The sequence below is a fragment of the Danio rerio genome, chromosome 1 (genome assembly GCF_049306965.1).
Source record: "Danio rerio strain Tuebingen ecotype United States chromosome 1, GRCz12tu, whole genome shotgun sequence".
NCBI classification, from domain to species: domain Eukaryota; kingdom Metazoa; phylum Chordata; class Actinopteri; order Cypriniformes; family Danionidae; genus Danio; species Danio rerio.
This window is the reverse complement of record NC_133176.1, coordinates 54,521,668-54,540,384: the sequence shown is the minus strand read 5'-3', so window position 1 is coordinate 54,540,384 and position 18,717 is coordinate 54,521,668. Positions and strand designations below refer to the sequence as shown.

At 37.5% G+C, this 18,717-nt stretch overlaps 1 protein-coding gene across 1 annotated transcript; it reads left to right on the top strand.

The window, feature by feature from the left end:
* Positions 1 to 534: 534 nt before the first annotated feature.
* esf1 (ESF1, nucleolar pre-rRNA processing protein, homolog (S. cerevisiae)) lies at positions 535 to 17,516 on the top strand. The gene is made up of 14 exons (NM_199745.2): positions 535 to 612; positions 2,241 to 2,723; positions 3,319 to 3,551; positions 4,982 to 5,095; positions 5,175 to 5,284; positions 7,593 to 7,745; positions 9,088 to 9,202; positions 9,350 to 9,500; positions 9,903 to 10,070; positions 12,658 to 12,782; positions 13,202 to 13,298; positions 15,949 to 16,037; positions 16,558 to 16,710; positions 17,071 to 17,516. The coding sequence occupies exons 2-14, from the start codon at positions 2,264 to 2,266 to the stop codon at positions 17,374 to 17,376; spliced, it is 2,274 nt and encodes a 757-aa protein (NP_956039.2). The 5' UTR covers positions 535 to 612; positions 2,241 to 2,263; the 3' UTR covers positions 17,377 to 17,516.
* Positions 17,517 to 18,717: the final 1,201 nt, after the last annotated feature.

Here is an 18,717-nt window from a genome sequence, read left to right as displayed (position 1 = left end):
TTAGTTTTTAAAAGGTAATACTGTACATCAGTTTAATATTGAACTATAGCTAAAGTAAAATATGATTACATTTTCACACTTTTATTTCGGTTATTAATTTTTTTTATGAAACTACATATATATAAAAAAGAACTTTTTAATTGTTATAGGTTTAATAGGTTTTGATAAATTTTTGAAGTAATATTGTAGAGTATTTTTATTTTATTTTCATCAAATGTTCTAGTAATGTTGAACAATTTTGGTTTTATGTTAGATTTTTTTTTTTTTTTAACATTTTTAGATTAATTAAGGTTTAAACTGACATCAGTTTAGAACTTAATTAATCTGTATTTAATTAAATTTAATACAAATATACATTCGGCGGTTCATTCCGCTGTGGTGACCCCTGATTAATAAAGGGACTAAGCCGAAAAGAAAATGAATCAATGTAAATGTACAATCGTCCCACAGATTTGTTATGTCCGTCGTCGTCCGGTGTGTTTTGAGCTTTATGTCTCGCCGTAGTCAAGTAAGGGCGGAGCTTCAAACGTGGTCACGGAAAGAGTGAAGCATCACGGGTAAACACGTGTGTGGCTAAGCTCGGAGCTGTAATATCGCACGAAAACTCAGCAGGTCAGTGCTGGCCTTTAAATAAGTCTTTTATTTGTCGTGCAGTCAGTTATGACTGAATGTTTGAGCGTGTTTCATTAATAGCAATACTGTGATACATTAGTGAACACGTAGCGAAACGTTCATTGTTTTATTTACTTGTCAATGAAGCAATTCAGTGCAGATGTGTGCGGTGGAAATAAGAGGAAAGAAAACACATTCTGTCAATTAACATAAAACATTATATATATATATATATATATATATATATATATATATATATATATATAGCAATATTAAGTATCAATTGACTATATGCTCTGTTATTGAGAGAGCCTTTGTGGGGAAAAACTTTTAAAAAAATAATCTACAGAATTTATTTGTTTGTTTGCTTATCTGAAAGTTGATTTTAGGCTGATTCGTTGTGTTATTTAACTTTTTTATTCTTTAAAAAGAAGTTGAACCACTTTTTTGTCTCCATAATTAGTTTGCATTATAATAGCTTCATTGCATTTGTGTAGTGTGTTTGTGTTTATTATGAAATCAAATGCAAAACTTCTCATTTTCATGTCTGCATCACATTAAATTTGCAAAATAAATGCAAAGCAAGTTGTTTAATGTTTCAAACGACAACAAAAAATGTCAACATTTGATTAAAATAAAGTTTGATTGACAATGTAACTTGTCTTTATTTACAAATTAAACTATTATGTTAAATGAGAGTTTATGGGTGTTTCATAGGCGGAGGGGAAACAAACTCCAGGGTAGGCCTAATATATATGCTCTGCTCTTTAATGCATTTAAAAAGATTTGTGACTGATAAAGAAGAGAGAACTATATTATTAAACTCACCCACTGATCTACACTACCGGTCAAAAGTTTGGGTTCAGTTTATTTTTATTAACTAATCATTTTATTTCACATTTTTATTAAAATTATTCTGTTTATCGAGGCGGCATTAATTAAATATGAAGAAAAATGGTTAAATTGTTAAATACTTATTTATTAAATATTTATTACTCACTTTATGTAGTTTCAAATGAAGTTATTACTCCTTGTTGCTTTTATTACTATTACTACTACTACTACTAATAATAATAATAATTAATATTAGAGTGTGACTGGAGGAATGAAGCTGAAAATTCATTATTAAAATCACTGAAATAAATGATTAAATGAAATGATAAACTTTTTTTAACAGTAATTTTATAGTGCAATAACATTTCACAATTTTACAATTTGTACTGTGTTTTTGATTAAATAAATGCAGCTTTGGTGAGCAGGAGAAGCTTATTTCAAAACATTTAAAATCAACTGACCCCAAATGTACATAATAATAACCTGACCTGTAATGTACATAATAATAATAAAAGTAAGCTAAGCCTTCCCAAGTCTTACACACGCTCCGCCTATGGGGTGTTTCCCAATACTGTGTTGCGGCTGGAAGGGCATCCGCTGCATAAAACATATGCTGGAATAGTTGGAGGTTCATTCCGCTGTGGCGACCTCTAAAATAGAGACTAAGCTGAAGGAAAATGAATAAAACAAAATAAATACATATAATAAAACACATGACACATTCCAATGGTGCCTGAAAGTCGTGTTTCTTCTTGCACCTAAAATAAACTTTTTCTGTTTTGTTTTTTCCACAGGTTTCTGCTTCCAGTTTGGCATCATGACCTCCAAAAACACTGCAAGCGGCGATGATCGCTTCTCTAAGGTCAAGAAGGACCCTCGTTTCTGGGAGATGCCCAACAAAGAGCGCAAAATCAAGATCGACAAGCGCTTCCAGTCCATGTTTCACGATGAGCGCTTCAAACTGAAGTATACGGTGGACAAACGCGGTCGACCCGTCAAACACACCTCCACTGAGGACCTGAAGCGCTTCTACAAGCTCTCTGACTCCGAACAGTCTGATGATGATGATGATGATGAAGATGAAGAAAAAACTGAGGAAGAACAGAAAGAGAAAAGAGGCTTCGAGGCTGACAAGGAAGCTGAAGTTGAGGAGGATGATGATGATTATGAGGAGGAGGAGGGGGAGAGCGATGAATCTGAACAAGAAGAAGAGCAGAAAATCCAGAGGAATAAAGAAGCAAAGAAAACTAAAAAGGGAGTGAGAGTATATGAAGAAGGTAAGCTTTTCCTATTGGCCCAATATTCATTGCAAATCGATTAATTTTTCTTTATTGGGGACTGTCTTGGCTTAAGTCGTGCTCACACTGTGAGATTTCAGCAAGGATTTTGTCATCTGAGACAAATTTGGGAAATCTTAAAAGATTTCTGAAATCCTGGGCTAAAATCGGTGATCTTTGATCGTTGGTTTGACATGTTCACTGACAGCCTCTGAGTGCCCGTTGCGATCAGATTTTTCCTCAGATGAAGTTCTGGCAGTGTCAGAAGATTAAAGACACTTTCCTGCATTGTCAACAGCTACAATGAGCGTCAATCCAAGAACCAATAGGAGCGCAGAATCTGATGACGCAATCCATGCAACAATTCAGTGACTGCAGGGAAACGTCGAAACTGTTTTTTTCTTCTTGGTTTTATCATTGAGACACGCCGTGTGTGAAATTGTCGCTACAGATTGTTTAGGTTTGCTGTGAGGAATCATTTCTGAATGCGGGATAGTGAAAGTGTCACAGGAGGATGACGTCAAACTCCGGGGCGTTTTCTTTCGTGTTTGGTGCGTCTTCTACACCTCTAATAACACCTCTATGGGTTTTACAGATGAGGATGTGGAATCTGGTGTTGAAGAGGATGATGATGATGATGATGATGATGATGAAGAAGAGAGTGACAGTGGGCCTGATCTGGCCAGAGGGAAGGGGAACATTGAGACCAGCTCGGATGAAGACGAGGAGGATGAAGGTGATGAGGTGGAGGATTTGCTACAGCGTGAGAAGGAGGAGATCGAGCATGACTGGGGAGAGATGTGGAAAGACGCTCCACGCAGTGATGATGTAAGAAAAATGCCTTGAAAATGTTTCGTTTTCTGTCGAGAGAATGTGCTTCTGCTCACCACGGCTGTGTTTATTTGAGTTTTGTAACACAGTAAAAACAGTTTTTGCTGTTTATTTATTTGTTATGGAATGAAGTACAAAGCAATTGCATAGATTTAGAAATGTTTAATCTTATATATTTATACACACACACACACACACACACACACACACACACACACAGTTGAAGTCAGAGTTATTAGCCCCCTTTGAATGTTTTTTTTCTTTTTTTAATATTTCCCAAATGATGTTTAACAGAGTAAGATATTTTCAAAGTATGTGTGATAATATTTTTTCTTATGGAGAAAGATTTATTTGTTTGATTTTAGCTAGAATAAAATCTTTTTAAAAGTTTTTAAATGAATCTTAAGGTCAATATTATTAGCCCCTTTAAGCTATTTTTTTCGATAGTCTACAGAACAAACCATTGTTATACCCTAACCTGCCTAATTATCTGACTGTCATCATGGCAAAAATTAATTATAATAATTATATATATATATATATATATATAAAGAGAGATTTAGAAATGAGTTATTTAAACAATTATGTTTAGAAAATGTTATATTATACAAATAGAAAATATGTATTTATATTTATAGGTACAATTTTAGGTATTTATTTGGGGGCCCCCAATTTTCTTGGGACTCTAATAATCTGCTTACCTCACTTATTGGTTAAATCCATCTCTGGTAATATACAGTTGAAGTCAGAATTATTAGCCCCCCTAAATTATTAGACCGCTTGTTTATTTTTTCCCCAACTTTTGTTTAACGGATAACATAATAGTTTTAATAACTCATTTCTAATAACTGATTTATTTTATCTTTACCATGATGACAGTAAATAATATTTGACTAGATATTTTTCAAGACACTTCTATACAGCTTAAAGTGACATTTAAAGGCTTAACTAGGTTAATTAAGTTAACTAAGCAGGTTAGGGTAATTAGTCAAGTTATTGTATAACAGTAGTTTGTTCTGTAGATTATCGAGAAAAAATATAGCTTAAAGGGGCTAATAATTTTGTCCCTAAAATGGTTCATAAAAAATTCAAAACTGCTCTTATTCAAGCTGAAATAAAACAAATAAGACTTTTTCCAGAAGAAAAAATATTATCAGACATACTGTGAAAACGTCCTTGCTTTGTTAAACATCGTTTGGAAAATATTTAAAAAAGAAGAAAAAAAAAAATAAAGGGGGCTAATAATTCTGACTTCAACTGTATATTGCATTAGTAATAAAATGCAATATATACTATTGAACATATAAATTTATTACAGAAATTGAGCGATTTATAAAATAATACAAATAAACAAACTTTTGTCTGTGTAAGTTTTTCGATTTTTGCTCAGAATTTGTGTATTTGTAATCTTCTGTGTGTCTGTTTAGACGTCCCGGCGGTTGGCGGTCTGTAACATGGACTGGGACCGACTGAAGGCTAAAGATCTCCTGGCTCTCTTCAACTCATTTAAGCCCAAAGGAGGCGTTGTGCTGTCCGTGACGGTAACTGTTCCTTCACCTTCTCCCACAGCCTCACAATCAGCTCAGTCAGATGTGATTCTCAGTTGTGTTGTTTTGTCAGGTCTATCCGTCTGAGTTTGGGAAGGAGAGGATTCACGCTGAACAGACTCAGGGTCCACTGGAGCTCAGCAGCCTCCCAGAAAACCCTGACGCAGACACTGATGAGCAAAGGTAAAGGACACACACTCTATCTTTCTGTCCTCCTAGTGTGTTAAAGGGGTAGTTCACCCAAAAATGTTAAATTTGCTTTTATTATTAATTTCTCACCCTCATGTCATTCCAATCCCCTGAGATCTGCGTTTGTTCTAAAAGATAAGATATTTGACATGAACTCAGAAAGCTCTCGTCCTCTATAGAGAGCAGTGGTTCTGAGAAATCCAGAAAATTAAAGGTTCAAAACTTTCAATGTGACTTCAGTGGTTCGACTGTAATCATGCAAACCAGTTTGTGTACAAAAAAACATATAAAAATCACTCTGTGCACCAATATCTGACTTTTAAAGCAATATGTTGCATTGGCCATAGTAAATGCAAACTCTGACCTAATGAACAAAGATGTTGTTTTTCCGTTTTATTTTGGTAAACCAAATTTTTATTGGAGCTTTGTATTTACATTTACATTTACATTTACATTTAGTCATTTAGCAGACGCTTTTATCCAAAGCGACTTACAAATGAGGACAAGGAAGCAATTTACACAACTAAGAGCAACAATGAATAAGTACTAAAGGCAAGTTTCAGGTCTGTAAAGTCTAAGAAGGGAAGTGTTAGTAGTTTTTTTTTTTTTTTTTTTTTTTTTTTTGTACAATTAGTGTGATATTCAAAGAGGCAATTGCAGCTTAGGAAGTGAAGTGGAGACTAAATAGTTGAGTTTTTAGTCGTTTCTTGAAAATAGCGAGTGACTCTGCTGTTCTGATGCAGTTAGGGAGTTCATTCCACCAACTGGGCAGATTGAGCGTGAGCGTTCGCGAAAGTGATTTTTTCCCTCTTTGGGATGGAACCACGAGGCGACGTTCATTCACAGAACGCAAGTTTCTGGAGGGCACATAGATCTGCAGAAGTGAGTGCAGATAAGAAGGTGCTAGGCCAGAAGTCACTTTGTAGGCAAACATCAGAGTTTTGAATTTGATGCGAGCCGCAACTGGCAGCCAGTGCAAACGGACTAGCAGCGGAGTGACATGTGCTCGTTTAGGTTCATTGAAGACAACTCGTGCTGCTGCATTCTGGAGCAGTTGAAGAGGCTTGATAGAGTTAGCTGGAAGCCCAGCTAGTATAGAGTTGCAGTAATCCAGTTTGGAGAGAACAAGAGCTTGAACAAGGAGTTGAGCTGCATGTTCAGATAAGAAGGGTCGGATCTTTCTGATGTTATAGAGTGCAAATCTGCACGATCGAGCAGTTCTAGAAATGTGGTCAGAGAAGTTTAGTTGGTCATCAATCGTTACTCCAAGGCTTTTCACCATTTTGGATGCAGTAATGGTTGCCCCATCCATCTGGATTGAAAAGTTATGGTGTAGAGTCGGGTTGGCAGAAACTACAAGCATTTCCGTTTTTGCGAGGTTCAGCTGAAGATGATGATCTTTCATCCAGTGTGAAATATCCAACAGGCAGGCTGAGATACGAGCTGGAACCGAGGGATCATCAGGATGAAAAGAGAGGTATAGCTGGGTGTCATCAGCATAGCAGTGGTAGGAGAATCCATGTCTCTGGATGACTGGTCCTAGAGATGATGTGTAGATGGAGAAGAGAAGTGGCCCAAGAACAGAGCCTTGAGGTACCCCAGTGTTTAGATGCTGTAGGTTGGACACCTCTCCCCTCCAAGACACCCTGAATGACCTGTCAGAGAGGTAAGATCTAAACCATTGTATAACAGTGCCCGCAACGCCCAGTGACTCAAGCGTAGATAGCAGGATCTGGTGGTTGACAGTGTCAAAAGCAGCTGACAAGTCCAGCAAAATGAGGACTGATGATTTAGAGTCTGCTTTAGCCAGTCTGAGATCCTCCACGACCGAGAGCAGGGCAGTCTCAGTTGAGTGGCCTTTCTTAAAGCCGGATTGCTTGTTGTCCATGAGATTGTTTTGAGTAAGAAAGTCCAGGACTTGATTGAACACTACTTTCTCCAGAATCTTGGCCATGAATGGAAGCAGGGATACTGGTCTGTAGTTTTCAAGTAGCGTATGGTCCAGGTTGGGTTTCTTTAGCAGTGGGGTTACAGTTGAAACACTGAAGTCACAAACAAAGTTTTGACAATGTTTTTGGTTTCTTTTCTGAACTTTGATCGTCTCAGGACCTTGTGTATAGAGGATGAGGGAGGATCTCCTATTGTGTTTTGAAGATAAACTAAGGTGAATAGTAAGAAATTTTCATTTTGGGTGAACCATATATATATATACATATTAAACCTTTGAAATATTAAACATAATTTTTGTATCATGTAAGTCAGTTCAGAGATGTACAATGAATGTCTTTCGTGTGTTTTTCAGGATCTACAGAGAGAAAGTGCGCGACTATCAGTTCAAGCGTCTGAGGTATTATTATGCCGTGGTGGAGTGTGACTCTGCTGAAACGGCGTCGAAGATTTACGAGGAGTGTGACGGCATTGAGTATGAGACCAGCTGCTCCATGATTGACCTGCGGTCAGAAACTTACATTAACACACTCACACACACACACACACACACACACACACACACACACATACACATACACACACTCAAAACTTTTGTTTAAAATGACAATTGTTTTTTATTTTTTTTTATCAAAACTCAATGTATTCATCAAGCAAGCCTCTTCATTTCTTAATGAATCAGCTGATTGCAATGAATTGAATGAGTCATTAACTCGATAATGCATTCTTAAAGAGAATCAATTAATTTCTTAATGAATCAGCTGCTTTAAATAAATTGTTTGATTCAATGGCTCAATCTATTCATAAGATGATTCTTTTAATTTCATACTGAATTGGCTCTTATGAATGAATCATTTCGAAAGTGAGTCTCTTTTGAATGGATCTTTGAGTCAGTGACAAATTCTATTAATAAAGAAAATCTCTTCATTTCTTAATGAATCAGCAGTTTTGAGTGAATCATTCGAGTCAGAGACTCAGGGTGCTTTCACACCTACACTTTTGTTTTGGAACGTATCTCGTTTGCCCAGTTAGCGCGGTTCGTTTGGCATATGTGAACAGGGCAATCGCGCTCTGTTCCGCGCCAAACTAATCGATCTGAGATCGCTTGAATGAGGTGGTCTCGGCTCGATTGAAACGAACCCTGGAGCGGTTCGATTGCAGTGAGAAAGCGATCCGATCCGAGCGCGGTTATATTACAGTGTTTTATGGATATGTAATAGGCTTACGGCTATATGAAGAGAGAATTATGAGTAGGGCGGGAAGTTTCGCGAGTCTCTGGATGCCCGCAAATGAGTGATGATCTCCCGGTAATCTCGCGTCTCCCTCCCGGTCCTCAAATAGGCATCGTCACGCACCCTTCTCACCCCTCCCCACCGTGTCTCTCCTCAGACACGTCGCGCGCTCGCACCCTGTCAATCACCACCAAACCACCACCTCTCCTGACAGCTGAGCGGGACACTGCAAAATAAACCCTGACACTCTGACCAATGTAAGGAGAGTTTACTCGCACGTGACTTGTTTTAGCTCTTTTGGTCCGATTAGAAACTTTGCCGTGTGAAAGCGAACCGCTCCAAGAGCAAAGAGCAACAATGTAACAATTGTAATCTCTGTTTCGGAACAACTGAATCGATTCACAGGTGTGAAAGCACCCTCAATCTATACATAAAGCGAGTCTCATCATTTCTTAATGAATCAGCTGTTTTGAATTAATTTCTTTAATCAGCGACTCAATCTATTTATAAAATGAATCTGTTCATTTATAAATGATTCAGCGGTTTTGAATGAATCGATTGAACAAATCATTTACCATATCATATTGCTTCAATAGGTTGTTTACTTTTGCTTTCCAGGTTCATTCCTGATGATGTGACGTTTGACGATGAGCCAAAGGACCGAGCGACGGATGTGGATTATGGCTCCTACAAACCCAAACTTTTCACATCGACAGCCACTACCACCTCCAAGGTCTGTGACGCTGCACACGAATTCATATCTGAGCCATTAACCCTGCCGTTTACTAACGTGTGTGTGTGTGTGTGTGTGTGTGTGTGTGTGTGTGTGTGTGTGTGTGTGTGTGTGTGTTTGTGTGTGTGTGTGTGTGTGTGTGTTTAGGTGGAGCTGACGTGGGATGAGACGGATCACGACCGTGTTTCTGCTCTCTGCCGCAAGTTCAATAAAGACGAGCTACTGGACATGGACTTCAAGGCTTATCTGGCTTCATCCAGTGAGGAAGATGAGGATGAGGAGGAGGAGCAGACAAAAGGTCAGTCAAAACTCGACCCTGACTGCATCTGCACCCCCAGAAATCTGCAAAAAACCCTGTCATTCATCTATACAGTTATATATTTATTTAGTTGAATATATATATATATACATTAATAAATACAGTTGAAGTCATAATTATTAGCCTACTGTAATAACAAGTGGTTCTAATTCATTGAATTTGCATTTTAAGCCATAAATAAAAATATAAAAGTATTATTATTTGTTATTATTATGCTCCTACACACTCAAAATTATGTTAGCAAAAATCCGCACACAATTCTGTGCTAAAAATAGCAAAAATAAAGTGCAGAGATTCTGTGTGGCCCCGATCATAACTCATATGTGAACATTATCCTGAGCTGTTGCCGATGTTGTTTAGAGGTTTTGAATGTTCTTTCAGCCGTGAAGCCGGTTGAGTCTCTGCCGGAGGAGAAGAAGGCCAGTAAAGGGAAGAAAGGCTCAGGGCAGATTGATAAATACAGAGAATTATTGAAGAGCATTCAGGACAAAGACAAGAAGAAGGAGGATGACGACAACAACATGAACATGGAGATCACATGGGTGCCAGGTAACAGAGTTTACCTCTCAACTCATTCCTAAGATTAATGTTCAATAATTAAAAACTTTGATCAAAGTCGTCCTAAAACCAGAAACAAAACTTGCTTGGTCTTAGGAAATCTTTAATTCACTTTTTTCGATCGACTTCTGTATGCGTTACATATATTATGTATAATTACACTATACTATATTTTTAATGCTTTATAATTTACTTTTAATTGTAATGTTATAATGACATTATTAATATAATACATTTTAGTATTAAGAGCTGAGATGCAGAACAGAAGATACAAGCCCCACGCAACAAATTTGTTTTGTATGTAACAAATATACTATGATTTATTAATAATTTATTATATAGTATCATACATATAAATAAAATAAAAACAAAAAACACATAGTTTTTTTATTAAAATTTTGTGATGTATATGAGCAATATCACACGAGTAGCAGTGCAACATCGCTGTATAGTGGCACTGGTGGGAGGCATGTCTTAAGGCTGATTTATACTTCTGCATCAAACACCGACGTATGCTACGGCGCTGAAGCATAGCCCTTCACGTGGCCATCGCCGTCACTGACGTGCACCTCTCAAAAAATGTAACTACACGTCGCAACGACGCGTAGCGTAAGCTCTGTGATTGGTCGGCTCAGTAGCGCTGACGAGTCTGGGCGGGACCGAGAGCCGCGCGAACGATTGTTTACAAGTGTGGAGTCCCGTGAAGGAGCTCCGGATGGAAAGTTTTGTTTTGTGTTTACCTCATAGTTAAAGTTGTTGCACGTCCGCCGGTTCCTGCCTCAAAATGAGCGAGTTTGAGCCACTTGAACATCCCGGAAGTGTTCAGGAAAAGCAAAAAAGTAGCGAAGAAACTCGACACAGAGGAACATTTACACCTCACTGCCAACTAGCGTTTAGGAAGTGTTAATGCAGACCGACAGAGACAGCGCGCAGAAGTATAAATGCACAGCCACGCGCGTTGCCTGCGCCGCGCTGGTTACGCCGGTCACCTGACGCAGAAGTATAAATCAGGCTTTAGTGTCCCACCAGTGACGATATACAGCCATATTGCTCTGCTAGGAGTGTGATATTACGTTTATACAACAGTTCAACAGCATAATCATGTATATAAAAAGAAAACCAAACACAAAAAGTTTCAAAAATTCTTTTGTACAAGGAACTACTTTCTTCCGCCATTCTTCTGACCGTCAGAACAGAAACAGTTGCTACATCACAAATGTCACCTTAGAGCTAGTGTTGAATGATTCTCTAGCGTAATGTCTAGAGTGGTGACAAAACGACAAAAAGATTATAAGGCTAAACGGGATGAGATGCCATCACTCTACAGAGATTTCCAAGTATTTCTCTTGCAATCGGGAGATCACAATAATTAAAAAAAAACAAAACAAAGCAAACACTAGCAGATTACTATGGTATAAATACAGCACTACAACATACAAGAGAGAGAGAGATCGACTTAGTGTCACTTACCTGCTCTGTAATGATTTGATCAGCCGAAGTTTCGAATACCAAAAGAAAACGCTAAGTTTTTCTCTCCTTAGGACTTATTATGCGGTCTCTGTCACCATCTTGTGGTGCAACCGTCTTTGCTTTGCTCAGTATGGCTGCCAATTTCCAAAATTATAAAGATTTTAAAATAGGCACTATCCTTATAAATAAACTGCATAGTTGCAATCTAATCAACTACATTCTTGACTAAAAAAAGCCTTAGAAGTACATTTTGTTGTCCAACAGCTGCAATATTTATCAATCTGTAGTGAGTTTATTGATCTGCTGTCACTCTGTGTGTGCGTAGTAATACACAGAAGTTGTACGAGTGCTGTTATTGCAGAATATCGCTCAGCTATCAGCCTATTATATTCAAGAACCAGACAGAGCCGTTGTATATATGAGCAATATCACACGAGTAGCAGTGGGATATGGCTGTATATCGGCACTGGTTGGAGTGCCTTAGTGCCCCCACCAGTGCCGATATACAGCTATATCGCAATGCTACGAGTGTGATATTGCGTTTATACAACAGTTTGACGGCATAATTGTGTATATAAAAACAAAATCAAACATGGAGAGTCTCAAAAACCCTTTTGTATGAGGAACTACTTTCTTCCGCGTTGGATTCAAATCATATCATATCATTCAAATCAAAATCAGCTGACAGTTAAACAGCTAAGCAAGCATCTTTTAAAGATTCTAACGACACTTTAGATCTGTAGTGTCTGCTTGTTGCTGGCTGTATGTTGGCGGAGTAATACACAAAGGGTAAATAGGCTGTACGGGTGCTGATATTACTTAAATATATCACGGCTATCAGCCAATCAGATTCAAGAACCAGACAGAACTGTTGTATAAATATATATATATATATATATATATATATATATATATATATATATATATATATATATATATATATATATATATATATATTATAGTATAGTATAAAGTATTATAAAGTAATATATGTAAGTATTATTATTATTTTTTTAAGTAAACAAAAGCCTCATATATTATTCAGTGCAATCAAATATATTTATAAATTTAGGTGAGTTTAATCACTTTATGTTTTATTATTTTTAAGGGCTGAAAGAATCAACTGAAAACCTCGTGAAGAAGAAAATGATGGGCAAAGACAGACTGACTCCATGGGAAGAGTTCCTGGAGAAGAAAAAGGAGAAAAAGAAGGAGAAAAGGAAAGGAAAGAAGGTAAACATGTTCCTGAGGAATAACCACAATGTTTGCTCCTCATTTCTGGTTGTTGCTAGATCAGATATGGTTGCGACCGGACGTTAACGAGAATTATATATATTATTTATTAAATTTCCCATGTATTGTATTTTATTATCGTCTACCCCTACCCCAACCCTAAACCCAACCATCAGAGTAAAGTAAAAACAGTAGTTGTACAGAGTATTATTAATGCTATCTATTAAATTACCCAATAAAGTATTTTTACCCCAACCCTAACCCCAACCATCAAAGTACTGTAAAAATATGAATTATTGTAATACAGGGTCATGAAAAATGTTGCTATATTGATGTGTATATCAGACTTCCGGCCGGCCTCGTATCCGATCTAGACTTTACCCTTACTTCTGCCCTCCTGACTTGCTTGTGATGTGCAGGAAGTGGTGGAGGCGGAGCTTCAGATCAGCGATGATGAACTTCCTCCTGATGTTGACCTCAGTGACCCCTTCTTCACAGAGGAGCTTGTATCCACAGGTCACTGACACCTCACGCTTTGTTATATTTAACAACAGTATTCATGGGGTGCATGGATGGATGTTCTTGCTTTGATAAAAAAAAAAAGTCATTTATTTGTTTTTTTAACCTTCATTATGCTGCTTCTATTCTGTCTGTTGACTTCCTATACATCGCAGCCCCTCCCTTAGAAATACAACATATAGCTGGCTGTGTTCTAATTGGCTCATCCTATGTAGAATGAAATGTCATGCCTTGGGGGTTTATGTAGATTTTAGGGTTCAAGATTTCACAGACTCAGAAAGAATTTTTTTGTTGTCCCTACCAGCTGTTATTTGCAGGCCTTAGCATTGTCTTGAAATTAGTTTTTACAATGTTTATTTTGCTACCTCACACTGTTATTCATAAGGGAAATAATTAATCTGGGCAAATTAATCCACTGAAAAAATGTGTTTGTTGTAGTAATCTTCAGTGAAAGCCTGACCATTTGCTTCTGCTTTTGGAGTGGCGGTCCTTTAGTTGACATCAACCTGAGCGTTTTCATTGTAATTACATATTAATACTAGGGTTGGGTCGATAGACAATGCCATCGTCAATCGCCAATGACCGATAGACATCATGATGCTGAGCCGGCATCGTGATCCTCTGCCCCTGTCGCAGCAGCAACCACTCGCAGAAAATACACACTCAGGCCCCGTTTACATTAATGCATCTTAGTTTTAAAATGGCATTTTAGAACGAAAACGATCCACATCCACACTGACGTTTCATCCAGGATTTCTGAACAGCCTTCTTTCCACACGATACTGCTGAAAACGCACATTACGTGACCACACACACACATTCTGTCAAGCACTCCAGCATATGCGGACGAGTAGGCAGTCAGCGGGTGCTTTGAGCACAAAACCCCAGAGAGCAGTGCACGTCGGACAGTTTATCAAGGATTTACCGCTGGATCACGTCTCATTATAGTTGTTAAACATGATATTTAATTAATCTCGTCTCTATCTAACGACTCTTCAGTCTTTTGAATGTTTTGGGTAACGTGTCACAGGGTCAGTACACTGCTTCAGTCTTTCGCTTTCAAGCTTGTACTTAGTAATTTTAGCGAAAACCTCAGATATTACTGGGTGATTGCTGTTGGTTGTGCACCATTTTTACCAACCAAGTTTGTCGACGCCTTTATAAAGACACGGATAACTCTGCCTATTTATGCCAGAGTTCCATGGAAAAAGTGGTGGTAATTTGTGTGTAACTTATCTTTTTTTTATGATTTGGTTATGGGTAAAATAAAGACTAAGGTAGTTGAAATGGTAGGCTACAAATAATGAGTTCATTATGAATTAATTGATTATTCATAAATAATAATTTCACCGCTGTCTATGACGACGATGCCATCGTCCATTGCGATGTTTCACATTAGACATCGTACCATGGCAAATTGGTCGACATCGCCCAACCTTAATTAATACCCTCTCTAACCGTTAGTTTTCTAGAAGAGAATGATGCGCAAAATGGAAACCCTACCTCCTACTCAATATTCAGTTTTAGTTGTAAGTAAGGCAAGGCAAGTTTATTTATATAGCACATTTCATTCACAGTGGCAATTCAAAGTGCTTTACATAAACGAGAATAAAAGAAACAAGTAAAATAAAAATAAAAACAAATAATAAAAGTGCGTAAAAACAAAACATAAAAACAGGTAAAATGTGATATAAAAGAATGAAGAAGAAGAGAAAAACATGATAGTGCAATCTGTCGGACGCAGCACAGTGCTCATTCAGTAAAGGCACAGCTAAACACGTGTGTTTTCAGTCTTGATTTGAATGTGCCTAATGTTGGAGCACATCTGATCATTTCTGGAAGCTGATTCCAGCAGCGAGGGGCATAGTGGCTGAAAGCTGATTCACCCTGCTTTGACTGAACTCTTGGAACTTCTAGTTTATATGATCCTAAAGATCTGAGTGATCTGTTAGGTTTGTATTCAGTGAGCATATCTGTGATGTATTTAGGTCCTAGTCCATTTAGTGATTTATAGACCAGTAATAATACTTTAAAATCTATTCTGAATGTAACTGGTAGCCAGTGTAAAGACCTGAGGACAGGTGTGATGTGCTCGGATTTTCTGGTTCTGGTTAGAATTCTGGCTGCAGCGTTCTGGATGAGCTGTAACTGTCTGACTGTCTTTTTAGGAGGACCAGTGAGGAGTCCATTACAGTAATCCACCCTGCTGCTGATAAAAGCATGAACAAGTTTTTCTAAATCTTCACTAGAAACAAAGCATCTGATTCTTGCTATGTTTTTGAGATGATAGTATGCTGATTTACTGACTGCTTTGACATGACTGTTGAAACTCAGATCTGACTCCAGAGTCACACCAAGATTCTTGACCTTATTTTTTGTCGTTTGACCTTTAGTGCCAAGGTACATCAACATACAGAAATAAAAGTCTACGCAACTTCAATTTCATACAGAGTTTTAAGGGATAGTTTGCCCCAATATTAAAATTGTTACTTTCTCACCCTTCATTTTGAACTCTGGAAACCCCTAACCATTGACTTCCATAGTATTTCTATTTCAATTTAAAAAATGTATTCTGTAAAAAAAACTCAGAACTTTGAACTTGATAATGAAGGATCCCTTTAAATGAGGATGACTCTTGTCTCTGCAGCGTCCCTGAAAAACAAAGAGAGCAAGAAGAACAGGAAGAAGGAAGAGGAGCGGACGCCAGAAGAACAGGAGGAAATGGAAAGGCGGAAGGTGCGTTTCTCTAATCCACAAGTGTGTTTGTGGGTAATAATGTCATGATTAACTAAATGGAATGGGATGAATGTATAAACAACAAATTTTATGAAGTGAATATGAATTATTACCATTTGGAACATGGACATGACTTGGTTGTACATACAAGATTCCTCAAGATTCATACTTATTGAAAGGTCGAAGAGAAACCTATTTATAAGTTTTGTAAGAATATTTTGATGATAAAACATATTTTAATACAATGTATATTTGTAAATGGTATCAGATATTGTTTTTATTCATGAAATATTTGAAGAGAAATGTTTTAAAAGGTGTCTTCTGCAGGAATTGTACAATATAGGACAAATTGAAAGTCCTTATTTGACCTTTCTGCGTTTTTATTTTTATGTTTTGTTATGATAGCAAATCAAATATTGAATACTGAGTACAAGTGTGGTCATGAATATAGCCAGCGCTGCTGATATGGCATTAAAACATAAATAAATAGGTGTCCTGATTAACTCGTCCTGATCTCTAGGCTGAAATGGAGCTGCTGATGGATGACGATGAAGACGACAAACACAAACACTTTAACTATGACAAGATCGTTGAGCATCAGAACCTGAGCAAGAAGAAGAGGAAGAAACTGCTGAAGAGCAACACGCCTCTGGAGGAAGGAGACGACTTTAAGGTCAGAGTCCTGAAATACCACTGCTGTAGTGTATTTACAGATCCCATGAAGTGTATTAAATATGCATATGTTTATATATTGCGTGACATTTTTCAATCTAAAAGTGAAAACAGGGTGGAAGTGCAGAAAGTGATTCTTGTTTTAGTCGGCTTTCGTCCGTTTGATGTGTTCATGTGCAGCTTTTTGGTCCGGATGCGAGCCAATGCGAGGTGACAACGCAGTTGGGATTCATTGGTGCTAGCTGTTTGGCATTGACTTGATGTGTCCCGTCATTAACACTCCCCTAAAATAATTATTTCCGGGAGACTTCAGTAGTGTAGTTATCATCATAGTTAACTCCCATTTTTAATTGTTCCCCAGGTGGACGTTCAAGACCCACGTTTTCAGGCGATGTTCACGTCTCATCTGTACAACCTGGACCCGTCTGACCCAGCCTACAAGAAGACCAAAGCCACGCAGAGCATCTTAGAGGAGAAACAGCGGCGCCGAGAGGAGAAACACAGTCAGGAGGAGACGAGGAGGAGCAAACACACACAGGAGGAGGACAAAACACACACTCCATCAGCATCATCATCAACCATGGACCCCAGTTTATCACTGCTCATCAAGTCCGTCAAGAACAAAACCCAACAGTTTCAAGCACGCAAGAAGCAAAAGACAAAATAGACTGAGAACGAGAGATGCATCCATTGCTGTTTTATGTAGATGGTTGGACTTTCTTGTGATTAGAGACAAAATTGAAAGATAATTCATAACCAATGTCATATTTTCTCCTAGTGTACAATCATTAAAGCAGGTTTGCTTGATGGTCTGATGAGACATGCAGTTTTATTTAGTGTGTTTATGTCTTTAAACTAAAATGGTAGGTAGGAATGTTGAGAAGCCACGTCCACTTTTTTAAAAATTGGCCAATAGTATTTGGTTTATGCCACTTTGAGTTTGTCAAACCATTTCTTACACTAATGTCCTCTATTTTACTTTAAAATATAGACCATTTCAATGTGGTGATGTCCTTGGACCATGAACATTTCCTGCTTGTTATCAAACTATTTCATAATTGTAACAAGAGGAAATTCAATTAGAACTTAATGTTAAAACTGCTATCAAAACATTATTTATCAATATGTGGCTCTTTTTGGCTTCTCGGAAACTATAGAAATGAAAAAATGTAAAACAGGAAGTACATTGAGACCATTATTTTAGTTTACACCCCTCAAAATGGTCTATAGCATTCTTTGTAGAAATGCTATGGTCTTGTACAAACATGAAAGCAGACACTGCATGTTCATATTCACTGCACAAAAATATCTGATTTGTGTGTCTGTCTAAATGTGACATCATAAAATTGGCATTGTTTAAATTCGATTCCATACTGAGAATTTAGAACGTGGATTCCTTTTAATAAATCCATAATTGGTTTTCGAAAAATCTTCCATTCCAAATGAGAATTAAATTCAAATGTTTTGCTGCCAGTTTGAAGAAAGCAAAATAGATTTACTTGTGGAGCTGCGCTTCGGTGGATTTGCTCTTCAGTGTTTGAACTTTCAGCAGTGAAAACTAAACTGAACTTCAACTCTGTACAATGCTGATTGTGTCAAAGCACATAGTTCTAGTCACAAAGCGCTATATAAATAAACTTGAATTGAATTTCTTTCAGAAAGACATATTTAATGATGACAGGACGTCTAAAAAGCTGAAGTTAAAGGTTAGCTTTATTCATGGTCACACAAAAGCCACTCGCACATTCAAAATAAAGTCTTGGCACTTTCACAGGCACATCTTTTTTACCGTACAGAAGAAACAGGCCTCCTCACTTGTGCCGTATATTAAAATATAGCAAATGAATGAAAACCATACACGCGTACATTTCCTGTGGATACAACGAGAGCATGTTTAAAAAAAACAGTAAATTATGGCTAAGGAATATAAAGTGTACATGTACTGCTTGGGTAATTCACACCATTAAACCCAATCCAGAAAAGGCACGAATGACAGATTTGAAATACC

What these genes read in the sequence shown, in the direction of transcription:
- esf1 (NM_199745.2), top strand. Translation starts at nt 2,264, where the DNA reads ATGACCTCCAAAAACACTGCAAGCGGCGATGATCGCTTCTCTAAGGTC. An exon ending in GCAGACACTGATGAGCAAAG is followed by an intron (nt 5,285 to 7,592) that starts GTAAAGGACACA and finishes TGTGTTTTTCAG; the next exon opens with GATCTACAGAGAGAAAGTGC. An exon ending in AGGAAGGAGACGACTTTAAG is followed by an intron (nt 16,711 to 17,070) that starts GTCAGAGTCCTG and finishes ATTGTTCCCCAG; the next exon opens with GTGGACGTTCAAGACCCACG.